At 40.6% G+C, this 22,306-nt stretch overlaps 1 protein-coding gene across 2 annotated transcripts in view; it reads left to right on the top strand.

Annotated features, from left to right (window-relative positions):
* cep350 (centrosomal protein 350) overlaps positions 1-21,465 on the top strand; it is a 35,137-nt gene extending 13,672 nt beyond the window's left edge. The window contains exons 13-38 of one of the 2 annotated variants that reach the window (XM_067596987.1): positions 186-327; positions 584-741; positions 959-1,145; positions 2,997-3,190; positions 3,498-3,661; positions 4,185-4,295; positions 4,484-4,624; positions 4,812-4,957; positions 5,109-5,216; positions 5,322-5,521; positions 5,692-5,906; positions 6,119-6,391; positions 6,536-6,685; positions 6,861-7,021; positions 8,483-8,605; positions 10,484-10,722; positions 10,893-11,086; positions 11,440-11,584; positions 12,205-12,365; positions 12,493-12,626; positions 12,735-12,796; positions 12,919-14,843; positions 15,316-15,828; positions 16,464-16,610; positions 16,976-17,098; positions 17,778-21,465. In XM_067596987.1, coding sequence (XP_067453088.1) covers positions 186-327; positions 584-741; positions 959-1,145; positions 2,997-3,190; positions 3,498-3,661; positions 4,185-4,295; positions 4,484-4,624; positions 4,812-4,957; positions 5,109-5,216; positions 5,322-5,521; positions 5,692-5,906; positions 6,119-6,391; positions 6,536-6,685; positions 6,861-7,021; positions 8,483-8,605; positions 10,484-10,722; positions 10,893-11,086; positions 11,440-11,584; positions 12,205-12,365; positions 12,493-12,626; positions 12,735-12,796; positions 12,919-14,843; positions 15,316-15,828; positions 16,464-16,610; positions 16,976-17,098; positions 17,778-17,945 — 6,284 coding nt within the window. In that variant the 3' untranslated portion in view covers positions 17,946-21,465. The remainder of the gene's footprint in view (positions 1-185; positions 328-583; positions 742-958; positions 1,146-2,996; positions 3,191-3,497; positions 3,662-4,184; positions 4,296-4,483; positions 4,625-4,811; positions 4,958-5,108; positions 5,217-5,321; positions 5,522-5,691; positions 5,907-6,118; positions 6,392-6,535; positions 6,686-6,860; positions 7,022-8,482; positions 8,606-10,483; positions 10,723-10,892; positions 11,087-11,439; positions 11,585-12,204; positions 12,366-12,492; positions 12,627-12,734; positions 12,797-12,918; positions 14,844-15,315; positions 15,829-16,463; positions 16,611-16,975; positions 17,099-17,777) is intronic. The other variant, XM_067596988.1, reaches the window with a different exon arrangement.
* The last annotated feature ends 841 nt before the right edge of the window (positions 21,466-22,306 follow it).

Below are 22,306 nucleotides of genomic sequence, written 5' to 3'. Positions count from 1 at the left end.
TTTAGTTAAAGAGTATTTCTGTTAACATTGCCATGGCTGTGGCCAACACAGTGAGAATGATGTAGGATCTATGAATAACCATCTGTTAGAGATGTAACTATAAGAGCTGCACAAATCCTAACAGTAATGCTCTAATGTTTGTCATATTAATACTATTTCTCCTCAATCTGTGCCTTGTCCCATAGCGAGTGAGAGGAACTCTCCCTCTGCCCATTCTGTGCACTCTGGAAATTACCCCAGAGACGCAGCAGTCTATGAAGATGACTTTGTGTCATCTCATAGCAGCGGAGCCAGTGGTCAGTTAAAGAGAGGCTCCAATTCACCGAGGTAAGATAAATAAAGTGAACGTGCTTTTTAAAATGACCACTGGGTGGCATTCATGTCACACAACTGAAAAGCTCAGGCAGTCCTTTCATGCAACAGTCATCCTCTGTATTCTTCAGCTTGTTGATTTTTCTTTCCAGGCCTTTTATAATGAGGACTAACCAGTACAATCACTAGGCATTTCTGTGTATTTATTTTTTTGTGCTGTGTCAAAGATCCTGAATTTGATTCGATTTCTTCTTTCTCCTCCATCTGTCAGCATGAACAGTCACTTTGAGGAGCTAATGAGGAGGTCTCCTTATGAGAAAAATACAGGAGGCATCAATTCCCACCATTCATCTATTCACTCACCGCATCTTTCCTCGGGCTCTGCATCTGGATCCTCACCCCTCTCAAAGCACTCCACTAGAAAAAGAGGTGGGAATTAATACTTTGTTAATAATTTCGTGGTATGACTCTGAATTGTCAAATCATTTTTTTTATTAAAAAAGGAATTTAAAAAACACAAATGGATTAGATTGAAGCTTATTGATAGATTGAGACTTTTCGGTGAAACTGTCTCTTTATGTCTTCTTGTATGTTGTATTTATGTGTTATAAATCTCTCATGATAAAACTACTCCATTCCTCTGCAGGCACACCATCAGACCAAAGTGATGCCACTCTGGTGGAAGAGCAGAGGAGTTCCTGCTCACCCCCTTCAGAAGCATTATCCTCTGACTCCAGGAAGAGGGGCTCAGAAAAAAGCTCTGCCCACAGTCAAGCCAAGAGTGTCCACTCTAATGACACACTAGGGGAGGCTTCAGGGCATTCTCACCACAGGTAATGATCCTTGACAGTCTACATTAAAGGGGAAGTTTGTTACTTTGGTTTAGTGAACTGTTGTAAAAGTTTCACCTGCAAGGCTCCAGTTTCACTTTGTGTTTTTCAGTTAAGAGCATCTCGAAGATGTCAAATCGAATAGTATGTGCGGTGGTATTAGCGAGGAGAAGGAATGGTGAATGGTGTTCCCACAAGTTTAAATTACCTACACATCCAGTTGTCTCTGGTATTTCCTTCCTTCCTGGTTTTAAGTAACTTTCAGTGCAACACTGAGGGTGTTATGCTACCCTTCATCTTATAGTTTGTTTTAGGTTTATGTCACAGTGTGGTCATATTACATAATTTCTTGACTCTTATTTGATTTATCACAATGATTGTGTGATAAATTGAAACTTTTGTTTTCTATGACAACTGCACTTGGTAATAGATTAATCTGTTTAAAGGTATATTGCAATATATCGAACCCTTGAAGCCGTAGCAGACACATTAGAGCTAAACTTAAATGGAATTTAAAAATCTATGTGGACTCTGAAATGAATGGGATCTTTTCAGCACTGGAACATCTCAGTTGTTCCTGTTCCAACCACTCAGAGAACTCCATTTGGTATATAATTACTAAAAGGTTAATTATCTGGGCATGACTAAACACTAAAGTCTGCATAGAGAGCCCAAGTTGAGGCTGCCAGTCTAAACAGTCTTGTGGCTGGCTGTTCGGTTAAAGGGTTGAGGGCTTAAGCAGCCGTGGAGTACCCAGCAGCAGGAGGAGGCTGCAGTTCGGCTGGAAACACTGGTACTTTGTTTTGGGGGCCTGTAGGGTGGTTGGTCGGGTCAGCCAGCTTCACCACAGTTTGGGCTTGCCGCCAAAGGAAAGGAGAGTTTTTTTTCTCTTTAATCTCAGTGCCCAGGAGTGATATTTGAGCCCTCTAATGGTACTCTGAAGCCCAGGTGGCAGATTCCTGCCATTCTGTGGAGCCTTTGTGTCTTACAAGGTAAAGGCAAGACATTCAGACATGATATGTATACAAAGCAGGTGGTTGTTGTACTTCGGAGGTGGTGATTTAGTGTTGTTTACTGTAACAGAAACAGTCTCACAAATAATTTCTTTAGGGACAGCACGTGTATTACTGTAAGTGTCGCTGAGTTGTACTTTTGGGAGATGGCATTCATATTCACTTATTAAATATTCATATGACAGTCAGCTGTTTTTAGCATTGACATCCCGGTAACATTGCTGTATTATGATATATTAATTGAGTCTGATTGTTATCCTTGGAGAAAAAATGTGACTCTGTCTACTTTCCTTAAGGGGGAAGTAGGCTGTATCCTGATCTCTTTAGACCTCGTCCTTGGCCTCTGTTCATCTCTGAGCAGCACAATATATCCATTCATAGTCTGGGCCTCTCACAGCAGGGCCACAGTCAGTTCAAGGGTTTGTAGGCAGGGATGTGGACCCCTTCTCTCTTAATCTTTTGCTCAGCCTGCACCTATCTATAAAATCAACAACCCACTTTGTAGAGCTTGCAACATCCCGCTGTCCTGTGCATGATTCAAACACCTATTTTTAAAAGTAATTCTTTAAAAATATTATAGTAGTGTATATTACATTAAAGCAACATTTTTCACATATCAAATGTCAGCTTTGTTTGTCAGTATTACATTTTGTTTTTAAAACATCTAAAAGTATTAAATTTACCTAGGACATCTGCAGACACCCTAACAGACACCCTCAACTGAACTGAAACTCACAACCTGAAAGTTACAAATGTATCCACTTAAGAAGAGAGAAGTTTTCTGATCTCATACTTAATATCACAATAATGATTAATGCTTTTTTTTTAATTGCTCCTCTAGTTTGGGGCTGGATGGTAAGAAGTCTCCAGCAGCACAGCCCAGACTGGCTTCTCCCTCTGGCTTTCCAGACTCTGGTTCTCCTCCAGGAGCAGGCTCTCCCAGTGAGCCTCTGAGAGGTGGCTCTCTGCTCGGGGCAGCTAACCTGAATACATGTACCTCAGCTCGCAGTGGAAGAGCAGAGACCAGGACCCCAGGTAAATACAACTATTATTGATGTATTCAACATTAGATATTGCAGACAAATAACTTTATCATGTAAAAAACTGAACAGTTTTAATAACAAATGACAAGTTTTAACCTTTGTCATCACATTTCTCGCTGGTCTAGCTGAAGTCACTACTGTTAAAGATGAGGACAGACCTGGCGAAACTGCTTAGATTGTCTGGGTACACAGATGCATAATATGTTTGTTTTTGTACTCTTCTGCCTTATTTGTGAATCATCACAATCAACCAGCGTTCCTCTATTAATTTCTCTCTCTTCCCCCTTCCCCTCTCCCAGGTGAACTACAATATTCGCCTGCTGTCTTGCAGCAGCGTATGACAGCAGAGCTCCAGTACCTGGAATCCATTGAGGAGTCAGTCCGACAGCTGGGGGACGTGGAAAGGCTGATGGGTGTGTCCATGGCTCAGCAGGAGAGCGCATCATTGGCCCAAATGCTCAAGGTGAAAGAGGGTATTTTGCATAGAATAATTATGAGGAGTGAAAGTTTTTGCAAAGAAGCTCTTGTATTTATATACTTTAGTATGTATCAGAAGTTTTATTGTTGTTAAGCAATTAAAATAAAATGTATGTACTGTGCTATTCTGTAGAAGTGTTACATTAGCTGCTCACAGTTGTTAATGTTATGTATTTTATTATAGTATTTAGTGAGGACAAAATATTAACTGTAGGGATTGTTTGCATATACATATACACGTATGTATGTAAAACTGCATGTGTCTCTGGCATCAGTTAACTTTAGGACTGTACATTATCTGCTCTTGACAAATGTGAATTAAATATAGTTAAGTAATTCCCAATACTTTGATTTACCAGGGACTTAAATTAATTGTTGTTGCTGCATAACATTTACATGATAACTACTTTTAAGACCATTTTTTTTAATTTCAGTGACATACTACCTCATTATAATGGCTCTTGATTGGTGTACTGTATTGACCTTCTTTCTGAACTTTGATCCTGCAGGCCAAGCAGCAGCGCCATGAGCGTGACCTTTACGAGTTGAAGATCAAGGCTGAGAGAGAAGCTCTGGAGACAAAGTTACAACTGGAGGAAAACAAGCAGAGAGTGGCCAGGGTACAATCACACACACACACACACACACACACACACACACACACAAGCATACAAACACAGTTAATCAGTTACTTTACTCTAAACAACAATATAAATACATATTTCTACATCCAGTGCTTTGAATTCAAAGGTATGAGCACAGTTTTTCTATTTTTCTGTGCATGATGTGTATGTATGCTTTTGTCCAGGCTCATATTGAACTGCAGGAAAGCTTGGCGACGACTCAAAAACAGACTTTGGAGGGCCTCCAGGATGCAACTACAAAGATGATGAGTCAACAAGCTGAGGCAGCACGGTACACAGCCGATGCTGCCCGCCACATCAAAGAGGTTAGCAATCACTGACGCTCCCTCTGCCTGGAAAACAGCCTTTGTCTTCATTTTGTAACAAAAACGGATTAATTTTTGGGTTACAGTAAAGAAATGACAATAAAATGCAGAGGAAGAATACATAATATCCAGTGTAAGATTCATCAAATCAGATATTTGAGCTGTATATTGTGTTCTTGTCTGTCAGATGACAGAATTGGCGCAGTTGCAGATCGCAGGAGCTTTGACTGTCCCTCCTGTTGCCACTGATTCCTCCACGTTGAACCAGCACCAGCGGGGAGAAGAGCAGAGCTTCTATACAGAGGAGCAACAGGACAAATCTGATTCTGACAGGTAAACTAAAGTTTGAAAAATCTGAGTTTAACATCTCTAGACCTCTCTTGTGTTATCACTTAGTGTCATAATCCATCAGACACACAATTTATATGCTTTAGATTAGTATCTCTTCTAAATGTATAATAAATCCCTTCTGCTTTACTCTCAGCTTCCAGAGTCAGGGGTCAAGCAGAAGGATCAGGCCAGAGGAACCGCTGTCTTCGCTGAACAGCCTCAGTCACTCTGACTCTCTATCCTTCAGAAGACCCACCATCAGGTATTAGCCAGGCCTCTCACATAGCACAAGTTTAACTGTTTTCTAGTGGATTTGTGGAAGAGAAAGAGATAAGACACTAAATCTGTCTTTTTCCCCTTTCTTCAGTGGAGCAGACTCTAGCAGCCACCATAGCACATCGCATGTGTCCTCAGACCATAGGGAGCGGATGAAAAAAGAGGCGGCGGAGCACAAATGGAGGAGGACGGAGAGGGAACCCGGCAACAGTTCCATCGAGGAAGAAGTTCCCACAGCAGCTAATGACTCCCTCTGCAGTGACAGCATCCTTTCTGTAGTGGATGAGAAAGGTACCTGCTGGCATGCAGACCTCTTAGTTTAAAAGTTTACATGCTTTTTTTTTTCATTTGTAAAATATTTCCCTTGTATTCATGCAGCAATCAATGGCTGACATATGGCACCTAACCACTTTGCCAAGTTTACAGTATGCACTGAGCTTGTCCTATTTCTGGCTCTCCAGGAGACAGTACATCAGTGGCCACAGAGTACTCTCTCAAGTTTGATGAGTCCATGACGGAAGATGAGATAGAAGAGCGCTCCTTCCGCTCTCTGCTGCCGTCTGAGGCGCACCGCCGTGGGACTTTGGAGAAGAAGCCCCGCCACCATGAGGAATCAGAGGACGACGGTACCAATCACAACACGACGTTGGTTCCTGGGGCACACAGTATCTTAAAGGTGAGAGGGCAGTACAGTCATACAAATGTATTATAGTCATACCATTTATCCTCTCAAATGTGCGACTATTTTTTGCCTGGATGTTCCTCATTGTGCATGTAGTTGTGTCCCTCTTTAATGCTCTTTCCCTTTAACTTATTGCTTGCCGTGGATCTTTTCCATAACCCAAATTTAACCTCTGCCTTTTTTCCCATGTTCTCCCGCAATCTTAGGATGCGAACATTACCTTCTCTGGTGGACAGGACAGCTTTTCCCAGTTCACCATGGACATGGTGCGTCAATACATGAAGGATGAGGAGGTGAGACTACAGCATCAGAGCTCTCTGCTGCATCTCCGCCAGAAAGCTCTCAAAGAGAAGACCAGGACCGAGCTTGCTTGGCTCGAACACCAGAAAAAGAGGCTGAGGGACAAGGGGGAGGATGACAAAATGCCACCTCTCAGGAAAAAGCAGAGGGGCCTTCTGATGAAACTACAGCAGGAACAGGTACTTGGAGATAGAAACATAATGTCATTAAGTGACAGTTGAGCTTCTTGCATGTTGATGAAGTACTAATGTTACACCACCACACTGGTATTTGGAACTAGTAATCCCATTATTGTGCACTTATATTTTTTACTTGTCTTTCAGGCTGAGATCAAGCGGCTTCAGGAGGCCAACAAAGCAGCGAGGAAAGAAAGGCAGCTGTTACTAAAGCAGCAGGAGGAGATTGAGCGGATGAGAAATTCTACACTGAGGCTGAAGGAGCGTCTCAAATGTGCTGGGGGTGAAGTGCCATCTGTAAGTAGCACAACCTTGACTACAGATAGATTTTAAGCAGTTTCAGCCCAGTATAAAGAAAGAAAACTTGCACATAATTGTAGAGCATGTTCCCTTTTACATCTATAGGCTTTTGTTTTTATTGGCTTTACTAATTATTTGCCTGTCTGCATGTATCCTTTCATCCATCCTCCAGGAGACTCCAGTGTCAGAGACCCCTGTGTCAGAGGCAGCGTCCTCCAACATGAGGCATTCTGATGATGTCCGCAGCCCCTCTCCCTCGCTCTCCATCTCTGGAAGTGAGACGAGCAGCATCATGCAGAAGCTCAAGAAGATGCGCTCTCACATGGATGAAAAGTAAAAATTTTAAATAATTCTTAATATATTAACACGATTCTCTCGGCTTATTGACAGTTTTTCCAAGTAACATATCAGAAGTCATGCTTCCTTATCTGCATTTTTAACAGTGCTTGCTGTGGCCTTTCCATTTGGATTTGATTCTTTTGTGCTTTTTGCTTTTTTTTTACTTTTTTGTTTGTCTCTTTGTTTTTTGTTTTGTTTTTGGCCCTTGATTACAATCTGAGTCATTAAACACATAGTATGTGCTTCGATTTGTTCATTGTTACTATTTTTTTGCATAACACTGTTGCACAGTTAACACTTTTTTCTCATTCATTCTACAGACACAATTCACAAAAAACAGACATTTTCTAATTCTATACATAGGAACTTTAACTTAACTAACAACTAGCCTAATAAAACTAACAGTGATATCGGTGCATGCCATCTTTCTCTTGCTGTCTAAAGTGCTGTGAGTGTGTGGATGTGAAGATAATCTTAATACTGCAACTTTCAGTTGCAGATAAGACAAACACAGGTTGTGTTTTCTATTATTTTTATTACTTCCACTTCCTCTTGTTGACATGTGCTTGGAGTTCCTGTAAGTCCTGAGAGTTCAAAGGTTTTAGATTGGCAAACAGCTTTGATCAGGTGATTATAGAGCCTCTCATGACCGGTTGGCTCCAACAAGTGGGTTAATTGTTCTGGGGTTTAGGATTTATATCTTGATCATTAATCACAGGCCAGTCTTTCATGGTAGCACTTCAGCAATTTTTAGGCCTAGATTTGTTTGAATTTACACTAACTACACAATTAACAACCAGTTAATTTGCCAGTTTAATTTAATAGATAAGGAATTTTAAAATCACCACAATTAAGTTTAGATCATTGCAAAATAAAAAGATTAAAAAGACGTAAGTAAAACATAAAAGTGTTCACATATTTGTGTCTGATCATGCATTTATTGGCTTGCTTGCTTGCTATGATCCTTTTTAACTATCAACTGTCTCTTCCCTCTGTCATTCTCTATTACCACTGTCCTGCTGTTGATCATAGCCAAAGTTATTATGTATTGTATATTCAGCTTGACATGACACTAACAAAGATCTAATCACTTTTTGTCATAACTGTCATCTTTTATGAATCACCTAATAACAAATCTGCCATTTAACCCTCTCCATAAGCAGGCTTGGCGGTGATCATATCCCCATCCAATCCCCATGCTAGCTCCATTCCATGCCCACATGCTAGTTTAAATGCTAATTAAGGGACTGTTATAATGCATGTCCCAAAACATAGTCATTTAAAAGTAACCATTTTCTAACAGAAACCTGACAGACATTTGCTCATATCGCTCTTCTCTCTCCCTTTCTCTCTACTTGTTTTCTCCCCCTGTGTCTTTAATGTTTTTTCCCTCACGTTGTGTGTGACGTCTGTGATCCTTTTTGACTTTGTTTGTTACGTGTTTGTGTGTTGTAGACATTGTTCTCCTGTCCACTACTTCTTCTCTGTGTTCACGGCCCACCACTGGGCCTCCCTCAGTGTCTGTCTTCCCAACCTTCACCCTAAATTCCAGCTCTTTATCTACAACCAGTTGGTCAGGTACTGTACAGTGCTCTCTACCTCTTCCCCATCGCACCTAGCCCTGTCCTGCCCTGCCCCGCCTCACCCTCCCCCCCACCCCATCGAACATGCTTGTGCTCATCCACTGGCACTGGGACTTTGTAGGGGTGGGACGGTGAATGATGAGTGTTAGGATTTGTTGGTTTGTTTGGGTTTTCCGTCAGGTTTTAAGGTTTTTCATTTGCAGGATGGAATTTGTGGGGGGAGGAGTTTGAGTGAAAGCTTGAGAGTGCCCAAGGAAAGCTGCCTTGCTGAAATAAGCTAACCTTTTGACATAATCACTTTTAAAATTTGTTTTTGTGTTATTTTTTTAATGTTTGTGCCACAAGTGTATACATTAAAGTACACTGGTTGTGTACACTTTTCAGACAAGGAAAGGAAGTGGTCACATTGAGAAAACTGGAGGTGAAACAGACTCTGTTTTGTGAAGGTCAAAGGTTATGTTTATTTTAATAAGAGCCTTCCTTGTTGGATGAGAATCTCGCACTCAATGCTGAGATTTCACTAATTTCCGTGGTGTTTAATTCGTGACTCTTCCCCCTCTTTCTTCCTTGCCTTTTGGAATGAATGATTAAGTTGCAGTGCATCTGTCTTCAATGTCATCTTCATACTGTGGCTGCTCAGCTCCAGCCCTATCATTGATACAAAATGTTTTGAGATGAAACCACACTATGACATTAAAAAAAAATACTTGGTTTCTTTTACAGAGATCAGAGCAGAGATAGAGTGGCCTATCTCTTTAATGAGCTCAGTAAATCTTAACTAGCCCTCTTTATTAGGTAACTGTTGTATAGGATGGGATAATAAGTACAGATGGCCATTGGCTGTAATGGAGTTTGGGAAGGCACTAAAAGAATCCCTCAGCCTGGTTCTTCAGTATCTGATCTGTCATCAGTATACATTAGGTCAAGAGAAAGGCCTCTAAATTAGATCAAGGCTAAATAATACTGCACTGTAATGGCACCCATAGCTGTGGGAGACCACATTATGCAACAGCTCTACCTGACTGCACTTTATTTTGATATGCATCTGGAGCAGGGATATCTACAGTACCATTCAAAGTTTGGAAGCACCCTCTCATTAAAGTGAATGAGAGAATGTGTCCAAACTTTTGACTCTTACTGTATGTAATAGTAACCCAAAGTAGGTATTGAACATTGCCTGGATTTTAAAATGACAAATTCTGTTGGGTTGGCAAAACAACTGTGACCTTACGTTTTAGTCTCCTTATCCTCGTTGGATGCGGATTTACAGTAAATGCAAGAGGTCATACTAAAAAGACATTTATAGAAGATTAAATGTCTTTGCTTTAAGGGCCTGATTTTTTTTCTATCTCTTGAAACTGCTACATATGTTTGTGTGTGTGACTGCACCCAATCAACATTCAACCTCTGGGTCTCAGTCTGTTGCATGAATCTGACATTTTCACTGTTGTTTTCCTGCTGTACTTCTGTCATGACTGACATTTCATCACCTTTTTAATTTGATGGGTGCTTGTACACTATATTTGGATAATTAATCTAGGGAAACGAATAAGTAAAGCATGGCCGGGTGCATATGTGTGTGTTGGACAGAAGTTTGAGGTGAGTTTGCTGTGAAAACTGGATGTCCAGGTGATTTGGGTCTGCTTGCTTCTGCGAGGTCATGTTTAACCATTCCTTATGCTAAACATCTTCTCTCTTCTCTCCCTCATCACTGTCTACCTTTCTGATCTCTCACCACCACCACCACCACCACCCATCTTCTTCCTTTCATTACCCTTATCTTAATTTCTTCACCTTTCTCCTCACTGTCCTTTCTCAATCTCTTCCTCCATACCTTCCTCTTTCCTTGCATTCTTACCATCCTCCTCCCTAGGTTCCTGACAAAGCGGGAGCAGCAGCTGATGCAGAGGCGTCACCATGCTGAGGAGCTGCTGCAGTGGAAACAACGGCTTGACCAAGAAGAGGCAGAGGTCCGCAGGATTGAAAAGGAAGCCCTGGCTGTCTGGGATAAGGATCATGCCATGTCAGAGAGTCAGAAAAAGGAGATCTCTGACATTAGCGCCAGTACCAGTCACCACCGAAGCTCAGAGCCAAGAACTGACAGTGAGAAAGGTGAAGCTACAGAATTCTTTCAGTTTCAAATAAATGACTGGCTGTTTATGAGGTTTGAAGTCAAAATAAGTACAAAATGTTTTTGTTTTTTTTAATGAAATGTACATATTATGGTTTTGGAATCAAAATCAATCAAAACATATAAAGATGACTTGATGTTTTATTTTCAGAATATGTGAGTGAGGGCGACTGTTCCTCAGTGACACCTGAGTCCAGTATACACACAGAGGGACAGCTGTCCCAGCAATCAAGAAGCCCATCCTCAGCACAGCCTGCATCAGTCCCTGAAACACCTTTGGGCTCCATCCAGAGCAGCCCTGCAAATTACTCTCAGGACTTCACTTCAGCTTCACCCAATGTGGTGGTAAATGTGATTTTTTTGTTTTGTTTTGTTTTGGGTTTTTTTGTATTTCAGTGTCTAGACTCATCTCTCTCTTCTCAAATCTTGCGGATTCTGTCACTTTTGAGGGAATTTGTAGCCACTGAGCTATGAAAAGACACGCAACTTTGCTGGTTTGAATGTGAAAAGTAGAGAGAACAAATTATTTACTGCTGTTCTTCATATTGTGTGAGGGAAAAGCAAGGGGATAACTGTGCATTTGTTACATGTATCAATCCAAGCATACCTCTATGATCAACCCATTAGGAAGTGTTGTCCTCTTAGAAGTAATATTCTTTTTTCCTCCTCCTCCTCCTCCTACTGTTTTGTCTCTCCAGTCTTCTCCATTCAAAGTCAGCCACAGCCCTGCTCCCTCTCCTTCGGATGGCAGCAGCAAAACGAAGATGCAGCTTCGCTCGTCTTCCCGGACCCCCAACCAGACCCGAATTCAGCCCACTGACACCCCCGTGGCCACTCAGACTGGTGAGTTTCCCAAAACGCTAATTCACACACTCACGCTCACACACACACAGACACTGAATATGTAACATTTTTTAATAGTTCCTGATAGTTCCTCAGAGAAGATGGAAGGGGGGCAAGCAGAGAGAGTGAACATAATGCAGCTGTAGAGCTGGCACGGTGTAGACAGGCATAATGTGATGCTGCCGGGAACACATTATGCAAGCACTTCCCTGATACCTAACCCGCTTCACTGTGTGATAGGAGAGAACACTTTGCATTGCACTTAGTTACCACTCAAGCAAAGACAGTTTTGCTGCCCCAGTGCTGAAGCTGACTGGTTTATTCATTTTCAAGCCACTGTTCAAACCTTTGCATACAACCCAATAGTTTATTACAATTTTGTCATTTCTTTCTGTAATTCTAATCTTTGTAATACTAGTGTTTGTTCATTGTGCAAAAACCAAAGCAATGTGCATGAAAGTGAACTTTACACATTCTTAGTAAAGAAAATATACACTAATCCCCAAAGAATTGGGTTTGAGTTCGAGTGGGCACAAAGTTGGATTACCCTTTGCTAATCACAGAGGTCTGGCACTAGTTTCACATTCTAACTGTGATTTATTATCTAAATGTACTTTCAGAACCCATTTCAGACCAGAGTGACATAGAGAGTCGTATCACAGCCCTGAAGGAAGAACTCAGAAAACGAAAGTCTATGGCCTACCAGCTCAAGAAAGAGCAGAAGAAGAGGAACAAGGAGCGCCTGAAGGCACAGGAGGCTAGCCTACTGAAACAGCTGGAGGTAAGTGTGTGGGCTTCCAGGTGGTACGTTGTGTGTGTGTGTGTGTGTGTGTGTCTGTGTATGCATTTATACATGTATAAGATGATTTACACATATCTTAAATGTTATTCTTCCTGTTTCTTTTTAGAACTATAACAACTTCATTGAGAAAACAAAGGCAGAACTGAACAAGGAACCAGACTCAACACCTGATACCAAGTCCCAGGTCAAAGATTCCACCTCAGTCGCGGAACAGCCCAGTATTAAACTGCATGCTCACAGGTACCAAAAACAGCTGCAAACATGATGCTCTGGGGCTAATATATCTTATACCATAATATGGATTAGATCAGACTGATATTCAATTAAAAGCAAATCTGTCTTTCACAGGTCCGAAACCAGCAAAATCTCTGACTCTGAAAGGGTACAAATTGATGCTTCATTAGACCACAGTGAGTAATTAATTCTCATCATAACTAATACATACAGTTTGTACAGTATTTATTTATGTAGGTGTTTTATGACAACACATGGATTTGATAAATAATATTATTATCCTCTCCTATTGTGACAGATGCCCTTCCTCAACCAGATTATAGTAGATCCACCTCAGTGCCTGAAGAACTGTCTGAAGAAGACCTACCAACGGTCACTCCAACCCCAGTACATGGCAGCCCAGAGGGTCTGACCTCAGCACTGAGGAGCCATCAGTCCACAGAGAGTCTTTTAAGACCTTCCTCTAAGGAAGCTCAGGCACAGATAATAGAGTCTGCGGATGAGAACCTTGTGTCTGATCAAAGATCTGACATTCAGGAAGAGCTGGAGGTAGAAGTCAGCGACAGGTTGGAGGATCAACATTCTGAACGTCTTCTCAAACTAGAAGAGGAAGACCGACTTGACTCCCAGGACAATCTGTCTACATCTAACCATGACTCCCCGTCCATAAGTAAAGAACATCCATCTCTTAGCCTAGAACAAGAAAAACAAATAAAGATGAGGGAATCATCTGAATCAGTGGAAGCTGTAAAATCTATAATTGCCTCTAGCAAGTCACATTCAGCTGCATTGGATCTCAAAACCTCACAACATCGTAGTGTCAGCCCCTCATTCAGTGACCATTCCCGTTCCCCTTACTCAGATGCCTTCTCATCAAAGGAGGTAGCACCCATAAAGGATGTCGAGGCCTCTTCTCCCTTGGCAGATGGATATCATGATGACTTTGAGTCATCAGTGGATTCATCGCCTAGGGAGGAGCGTCATAGTTCCAAGCCCACTTCTCCGATGTCAGTTTCTCCTACTGAAATCAAGGGTTCAATAAAGGACTCCCCTAGCAGGGCCACGCTGTTTGACAGCCAAGACGAGGAGGTAGAGGAGGAAATAGCTGAAGAACTGAGTCACCATTCGGGGACTAGTGGTGCTAGCCATCAATCTGGAAAACTGCTAGATCTTCATAAGCAGACAGAAGACTTAAAGCATGACAGCAAGAGTTTTAATTCCAGCCACTCACCCCCCATCTCTGCTTTGCAGACCCCCCTCTCTCCTGTTGTAGATGAAATGCTAAGTTTTAACATTGGAGACCGAGTGCTCGTCGGCGGTGTTCAACCCGGCACTCTGAGATTTAAAGGTCCTACCAGTTTTGCCAATGGCTTCTGGGCCGGTGTGGAATTGGATAAGTCTGAAGGCAGCAACAATGGCACTTACGATGGGGTGATTTACTTTGAGTGTGATGAGTGCCATGGTATCTTTGCTCCCCCAGACAAGATTACACACCTGCCAGACAAATTTGAGATCTACACAGACACCACAGAGGACGAGGACTCATTCTTTGATGATCTGTCAGATAAAGGTGGAGATAAACGTAAAACAGATGAGGACAAATCCTCAAAACAAGGAAATTTGGAGAATAAAAATGGACAAACTTCTCACAAGGACTTTGGGTCTGGAGACAAAAAGGTTACAGATGAGTCCGATGCTCCATATCAGCACCACACATCGAAAGGCGTATCCCACCTCAATTCACAGCATCACAAAGAATCAAAGCCTCCCATTGCTAATGGAAAGAGCAGGGACATAATCTTGGATTTTGAAGATGTACCAACCACTCTCCTCATCTCTGACATGGACAGGATTGGCCTCGGGAAGCAGAGTCAGAAGGAGATTATTGCCTTTGTTGAGAGTGAAGATGTAGACTCCAACCACCAGTTAACTCCCACTTCCACAGATATCAGGGATGATAAGCCAGAGCAGAAAGAAAGAGTTATACTGGACACATTTGCAGACCAGTTCCTCAACAACTTTGTGAAAGACACAGTGAAGCAGTTTGCTCAGATTAAAAAGGCTAAAGAGCAGAAGATAGAAGCTGCCAACCAGATAAATGGAGACCTCTTTGAAAATGTTGAAGAAGAATGGATCTCTTCAGTGGAACAAAAAGATGGTCTGCCTTTCTTTCTGCCTACGGAAAAAGAGGAACTTTCTTCTCCAGAGCTGTGTAACCGACCAGTGAGTCTATATTTCTGCTTTTTTAAAAACATTTTGCTAAAATTTAAATGGCAATGTTTTATCTTCACAGATTTCATAATATTATATAAATAGAACTGTCATTATCAGTCAGCAAAAACTTTTGAAATGAAGTAATGCTGTGTTTCATTGAACTGTGGAATTTTCTTTGTGACATTATCAAGCTATTGACTAACAGTACTTGTTGATTTGACCTGGAGAACCCTTGCTTTTGGGTTGTGTTCAGCCAAAGTCCAATGTTATGTTGACAGACTATTGAATTCAGTGCTCTCTGATGAAAACCTTTTGTGTCAGAAACATCAGTAAGAAAGAATACTCTTAAACAATAGATCAAAAGTGTAAAGCCATAATTATAATGGGATTTACTGTCATATATTCATATTTATGGAAGGTTAAAATTTAATATTTGACGAAAAAACAAAATTGACTTTTTCCTGTGTTTCTTTCACAACAGGAGAGTCCTGTGTTGGGGGCCAGCGGTCAAGAAGAGCTTGCCAAGCGGCTAGCGGAGCTGGAGCTGAGCCGTGAACTGCTAGATGAGCTGGGTGACGATCAAGACTGGTTCGATGAGGACTTTGGTCTCAGCTCTCGCAGGGAACAGCAGAGGCTCAAACAGAAACAGAGAGAGGAAGAGGAAGAGGCAAAGTTGGGAGGAGCAGCCCTTGGAGGGCTCATCTCATCATCAGGTGGGGAACAGCAGGCAAAGACTCCACCTAGACCTGAGCTTCCTCTTCCCATGCCTCCTAAACTACCAGAGCAGCCTGCCATGGTGGTGCCCCACTCAGCCACAGAGGTAGAAAAGATGGTCCATGCTGCCACTCAGGAGATCTGGGACAGCTGTGGCTTGGGGAAGGAGGGAACACCAACACTTGCAAAACTGTCCTACCCCAAACCTTCACAAGAGTATTTGGGTAAAGAGGCCAGCAGCCAGGACCAGGAGGGCCTCTGCATTCGCAGCTACAGAAAGGTGAACACAAGAACTTGCAAAACAAAGCTATGTAACAATCATACAGACATCCCAATGAAAAATTGAACACGTCTATTCTAACACCACAATCTGATCAGGAAGACAAGCATGACTGGCTTCCTCTTCGTCCCCCTGCCATAGAAATCAGAACACAACTGCCGTGCTTCAGTAGTTCTAAACCAATTGCAACTGGACTTGCAGCGTAGTCTTAAAAACAGCACTCCATCTGTGGATTGGGTCCACTGAGGTTAAAAGCCAACCGATTTTCCATTATTCAGCAGATGCCTTGTGGATGAGCATCTAAATTTTTTCAAGACTACGTAGTTGTTGTTTCAGTTGCCTTTGACTCACGAGTACTGTACACATGTTACTGAGAAACTTCTCCTCCTCCTGCTCCAGAGTTTGCCTCAATTGGTCAGATGCTTTGCTTTGAATGCAAGTACCAGCTCTGCTGTAAATAATGCTGACATTTATATTCACCTAACATCAGATTAGTGTCGTTGAATGTACAGTACTTTGTCAGCCTCTCTACTGCAGCTTTAAGCTGTCCATTAATGTTAATTTAAAATGACTTTCCATTTATTCTATTTTAATATAATTAAGCCCCCGTATCTCACTGTTCTGTCACTCCCCAGGCTGTGTATGACCTTACATGGGAGATCCTTCAGGATATCTATGCTGAAGACCCCAATGCTGATCAGCCTCAGTGGGTCAAACCACGACGTGCCAAGTCCTCCTTTTTCCACAGAGTGAAGACACCAGGAGACATCACCAAAATCCAGGTACAGTACTACAGGAGAATCACCAACAATAACAAGAAACTTTCTGCCTCACACCCTTACTACTAGTAGTACTAGTTCTATTTTAATCTAAAAATGTCATTGCCATACCAAAGGTCAGCTAGATTTTTAGAATACAGAAGGACCTTCATTGGTCAGTTTCTTATCTGCTAAAGTGACTGGAAGTGTAAACAGACTTCATAATTTGTGCCTGTTAAAACCTCTCCCTCGTTATCAGTAAATTTGCAAAATGGATGCCAGTCATAAAGTTCTTTACAGTCACATAAACTCAAATGTGGTGTCATGCCTTTTACACGTGTGATGATATGATGTTTTTGGTTGTTTTTTTTTTTTACATCGTTGACCAGGAATTCATCTCAGCAGAAGTACTGAAAATGTACGGTCTAACAAAAGATCACAATCAGAAGACCGACTGGCAGAAGATGCTCAAATTTGGCAGAAAGAAAAGGGACAGAGTCGATCACATACTGGTAAGTGCAGGAATTAAATGTTTTCTTTTGGGGTTTTTTGTACAAGAGCAGCAGTTTACACCAGTAAGTCATCATAACTGAACTAATATACTTGAGGGAAGGTATTTGTAAGCCAGTTGTTACTTTTCATCTCACAAAATCGCTGTTGTGTTGTTTCAATGAATCTCACAAGTTAAAAAAAAACAACTAATTGTATTTGTGCTTCTTTGTGTAAACTTGAAAGCTTTGTGTGACTTTATTTGACTTTTCCTTTTGGATAATATCAGAACCAGGGATTTTATTTCCACTAGATGGCAACAGCTGTTCTATAAAATGTTTATATTTGAAGTGTTAAGGTTGAGGCATTTTAATGAAGGATTAAAGTCTTTAATGATTTCACAGTTTATGTGAAGGAGAACTTAATGACTAAAAAAAACTGTGCATTATACTGTGTAATAGAATCACTCCACCAAGTCCAATATTTCTCCACGTGTATGTGCAAAAACAGTGTTGTGCAGACTTCATACAATTTTTCTGAGCTAATTTGAGCTGAAATTTTTACTTAATGTCAGAATAACAGGATGGATTTTTAATTGAAATTTCATCTTTCAGTCATGAAATGTTTCCACTTCATTCACTGTAATATGAACAGCTGATGTTAGTCACTGGGCATCAGTAGCTGACACTGTTTGTCTCTCAGGTACAAGAACTCCATGAGGAGGAGGCCCAGTGGGTCAACTACGATGAGGACGAGCTGTTTGTCAAGATGCAGCTGGCAGACAGCATCTTTGATGCTTTGCTGAAGGACACCGCAAACGTTCTGAGTCTAATCTCTGAGAAGAGAGCCAAAAGAGGCACCCTCTCCTGACAGCTTTCCTGCTTTGGTTTTAAACTACAACCTCTAGCTCAATCCCAGTATTTTCCTCCCCAGTAAATTCCAGCCAACCCACCACCGCTCGGTCTTCCACCAGCTGATGTGCCAACAGCAACCCTCAGATGCCTTCAGTTCCAGCATTACCTCTCAGCTAAACAACTCCTACTTATTTCTGTGACTTTGATTTGCTGATTTTGCTTCAGCTAATAGTTTTTGTAATTTGTTTTACACACAAAACGCCTCTTGAGCAATCCAGCCTTCTTAAACCGTAACACCATCTAGTCTCAGTTCTCACCTCCTGCACTGGTCCTTTTGTAATTGCCAGTTGGAGAATGAGTAGATGTTTTGATAGGATGGACTGTGCCATTTGGTTAGCATTTAGTCCATCAGTGCTGCTAAGTTTATTGTTCCATAGTGTACTGTTATATAAAATCCACTTGGAACAAAAGTAGGTTGTTATATTTTGTATTGAATCTTAAAGTAAATATATATATGGGTTCAAAAATTGTAATAAAGTAGCAGATAGAAAATATACAGTGTAGTCCGCAAGTGTTCGGACAGTGACACATTTTCTGTTGACTTTGTACTCATTCACATTGGACTTGAAATCAAACAGTAACCATGGAGTTGAGCTTTCAGTGTTTACATCCATATCAGTGTAGTAATTATAGCCTTTTTATTCATAGTCCACTAATCTTAGGGGACTGTAAACTTGTAAGCCTTAAATTTAAAAACATGACTGAAATCTAGACGTCAGCAGACTCTCCTCATCTTCCCTGGTGATGCCCGTCGCTGTGCTGCTGCCATCTTTACTTCTTGCTTTTTTGGGGGATTTTTGCCTTCAGTCCAGTCCTCAGCAACTACAAGACATGCTCTGTTGGACTGAGGTCAGGTGACTGACATAGCCAGTCAAAAATATTCCATTGTTTGGTCTCCTGTCAAAAACTCATCGTCATGCTGCATTTGTATACATTCCCCTAATTTCATTCCCATACCAAGTATGGATGTTTATTTTATGGATGGTTTGACTTCATAATTGCTCTAAACAACTAAAAAATGTGTCACTGATCTAAAACCTGTAGACTGCGCTGTAGTGAAACGTCACTGAGATCAGATATTGTGTGAAACCTCTTAAATATATTATTTATTGTGTGAAAATGTTTGATTAAAGGAGAAAGGAACATTTGGAATTGTAAATGATCTTGTCAAAATATAGAGAAGAGATAATTTTAACATTGTGTAAAATTGTAAAAAAAAAAAAAAAAAAAAAATTGATAAAAGCACAAACTTTAATGTGAATGTGAACATGGCAATACATTATGTAGGCGATTTCAAAGAATGCTATTGAAACCAGAGAAGAACATGGGAACAGTTTTAATATTTAAAAGTTGTAGTGTTCATAATTAGAAACTGTTTGTATGACTTATTGTGGCCACAGCTGTCCAGTTGGTCAACACAATCACTGTGTCCCACTTCTGTGCTATATGTTAATATTATGAAGCCTACACATACGTTACTGTATGCACTAATGTTAACCGTTGGAAAACATCTCATACAGCCTGCAAGGAGAATGCTTGTCCACTGATTTGAGGTTTATTACTGTTTTTTTTCTGTGCTGTAACTGAAGCTTTTGCACCCCATTTAAGATTGTTTTTCACTGTCAATAGCTCCTCAGTAGTTGTGTGTTCGACTACTCACATTGTGTGACAGTGTCCCATCAACACCATGCTCAAAAAGCCACTTGAGCGTAAAGACACTACATACTCAAAACACAGAAATGATATATATAGTATGCAAGTGGGACACAAAAGAACGGCAGTAGGCTTGACTTGATATTTTTTAGAATCACATTTTAGGACCGTACTGAAATGCTGGATTTGAGCCTTACTTATCTTACAGCCCTTTTTCCTCTCTATGTCCTTCGAAAAAACACCTGTAGTTGTCTCTTCATCAGTTGTCCTGGTAAAAGTTGCTGTAGCAGAACCGTTTTGAGTAATTTTCAGTCAAAACACATATAGTCGTGTACCAGCATGGCTGTGAAACATTTGGCTTCACAGTAATCGGCAAAATCGGCAGAATGTAGCCTGGACAGCAAAGGTAGTTTTTCCTCAATATTCGGTTTAAGTGCCTCTTTAAGTTCAGTTTCTAACAAACCGTTTCAATGTCTCAACATCTCTTGGACCTATTTTTCTTTGAATGTCTCTTTCAACTGCTGTAAACTACCATTTTCTAAATGATCCTGAAATGACTGCTCTCCCCTCTGACCGGTTTAACATTACTTCAGTTTCCGCCTTATCGGTCTTTCTGTATCAAAGCATACTGTAGTTGAGGAAGTTTCTTAAACCTTCTCATTTTCCTGTGCCTCAGCTTGAGGAAATGTTTGTATTGCTAACAAAATGACTCACTCTAAATGTAATACCTGCTTCTTTTCCATGTCAGCTCCTGTATCTGTCTGTATAGACACAGCTGAGTCATTTTATTGATACACTGTATCAGGAACTAGTTTGTGGAGACTCCACACACACACAATGTCTCCAGCTCACAGCTGCACAGGGCGAGTCACAGGACTAGTGTGGCTGAGCACGTAGGACTGTATCCAAGGCCTTATTTTGGTCCTCTGTCAGTGCTGCTTTGATCCAACAAACTGTGTACGAACTCATCCTCGTATGTGTGACAGAGCTTGTTAATCCTCACTGACTGTTTTGAGCTAAAGTGACCTTAAACTGAGTACTTATAGTCTTTTTTTTTTTTCTATCGTCAATGTTTTAACTGTTGCTACGATATATGTTCAAACTGTAAGTTATATTATGTAGAAAAAGACCAAAAAGAACATTTGATACCAATCTCTCCATGCTGTATGACTTGTATGTCTGGTCTGTAGGCATATGTAATCTATAATGGTTGACATGATTTTCTGCCAGGCTTTATTGCAAACCCTCTAGGATTGTCCTCTTGAACTGATTGTATGTGGGAGGAAGTTAAGTTTCCCCTTTTGTAACTATGCAGTACTTGGTCTTATGCATTATTTTCTATGTATGGACCAAACAGCTCAAACTTCTGCTGTAGTCTGTAGATTTTAAAAAATCTTGAAGTGTGAAGCTGTTTGGTGTAAAGTGGAGTGGCTCCTTTCTTCACAGACTTTGATGGAGCAACTTTAACTTTAAGAGTGTCTTTTGATCCTAATAAATCTAATGAATTAAAAAAAAAAAGTAGGCACAAAAGATTTGATTATCAAATTAACCCCATCAGACTAGATTTTCATCTTTTGCAATGTTTATGAATATTTATAATAATGTGCTGTGAGTGTGCGCTAAGTGCACTTGAAGACATGTACAATTCTTATATGGGTGTAAATATATATGCGATGTGTCTATCCAATCTGACCCACTGTTACTGTAATTGAGGCGATTGTTGTAAAATAAACACTGTTTACTTTGCAAATATGTACATATTATATTTGTTGACTAAATGACCTTTGGAACTGTAAATAAAGCTTTCATTGTTTCTAAAGGAATGCTGCCTGATAATGTGTTTGGTTGTTATTTAGAGTGTGCAGTAGTTGCCACACAGTGTTGTTGCTGTGCTGACAGCAGACAGAAAAATCTCTTCCTCAAACACTGATTGTTAGGTATGTGACCAAAAGCCAGTTGTTGAGGTTTGTCAGCTCATTTGCTCAAAACTGCAACATCAGGAGGATGTTTTTGGATGTGGGAGAGGTATATTGTGTAAGGTCACATAGAAGACACAGTCCTAAATGTATCTGAATGCATGATTAGTCATGCCTCTGTAATGTATCTGAGAATTTGAAGGGTTACATGACAACTAAGGAGTTTAAATTCTGTGATAACACACACATTTTGATGTTTAAGGTTGATACTTTTTAGTCTAAATATCTTAAACATAAAGTTTTTAGATTAAAAAAACCCCAAAATTACAACAGAGCAGGTGTGAGGAGATAACAGCATGTTTCATGCTTGTTTTGCTGTGAATACTTTTTGGAGGCTAGACAAACAGTTTCCATGTGGATGGTGCTGACGGGAAACTGGACTGAATGAAAAATTAAATGAATCTCAGTTCAATTAATACAAAGTTGTTGAAGCTTTCTGATGCTCATAAAAATCACCAATGTAAGACAGACAATATATTTTCTGGAGTATCAATAAAGAAATTGAACTACTTAATTTTCATTGCAAGTCAAAATCTTCAGTTATACAGCTACTTGTAATTTATGGCCAACTATACTGCCAACTTTTTATGACATTTTTATCTGATTTCATATGAACACGAAATTGACAGTGTTTTAAATTAATTTATTGATTTTGAATGTATTGAACGAGGAACTAATACTACATTAT

Source organism: Thunnus thynnus, chromosome 8, assembly GCF_963924715.1.
Source record: "Thunnus thynnus chromosome 8, fThuThy2.1, whole genome shotgun sequence".
NCBI lineage: Eukaryota > Metazoa > Chordata > Actinopteri > Scombriformes > Scombridae > Thunnus > Thunnus thynnus.
The sequence above is the reverse complement of the archived record's forward strand: the minus strand, read 5'-3'. Positions and strand labels throughout refer to the sequence as shown.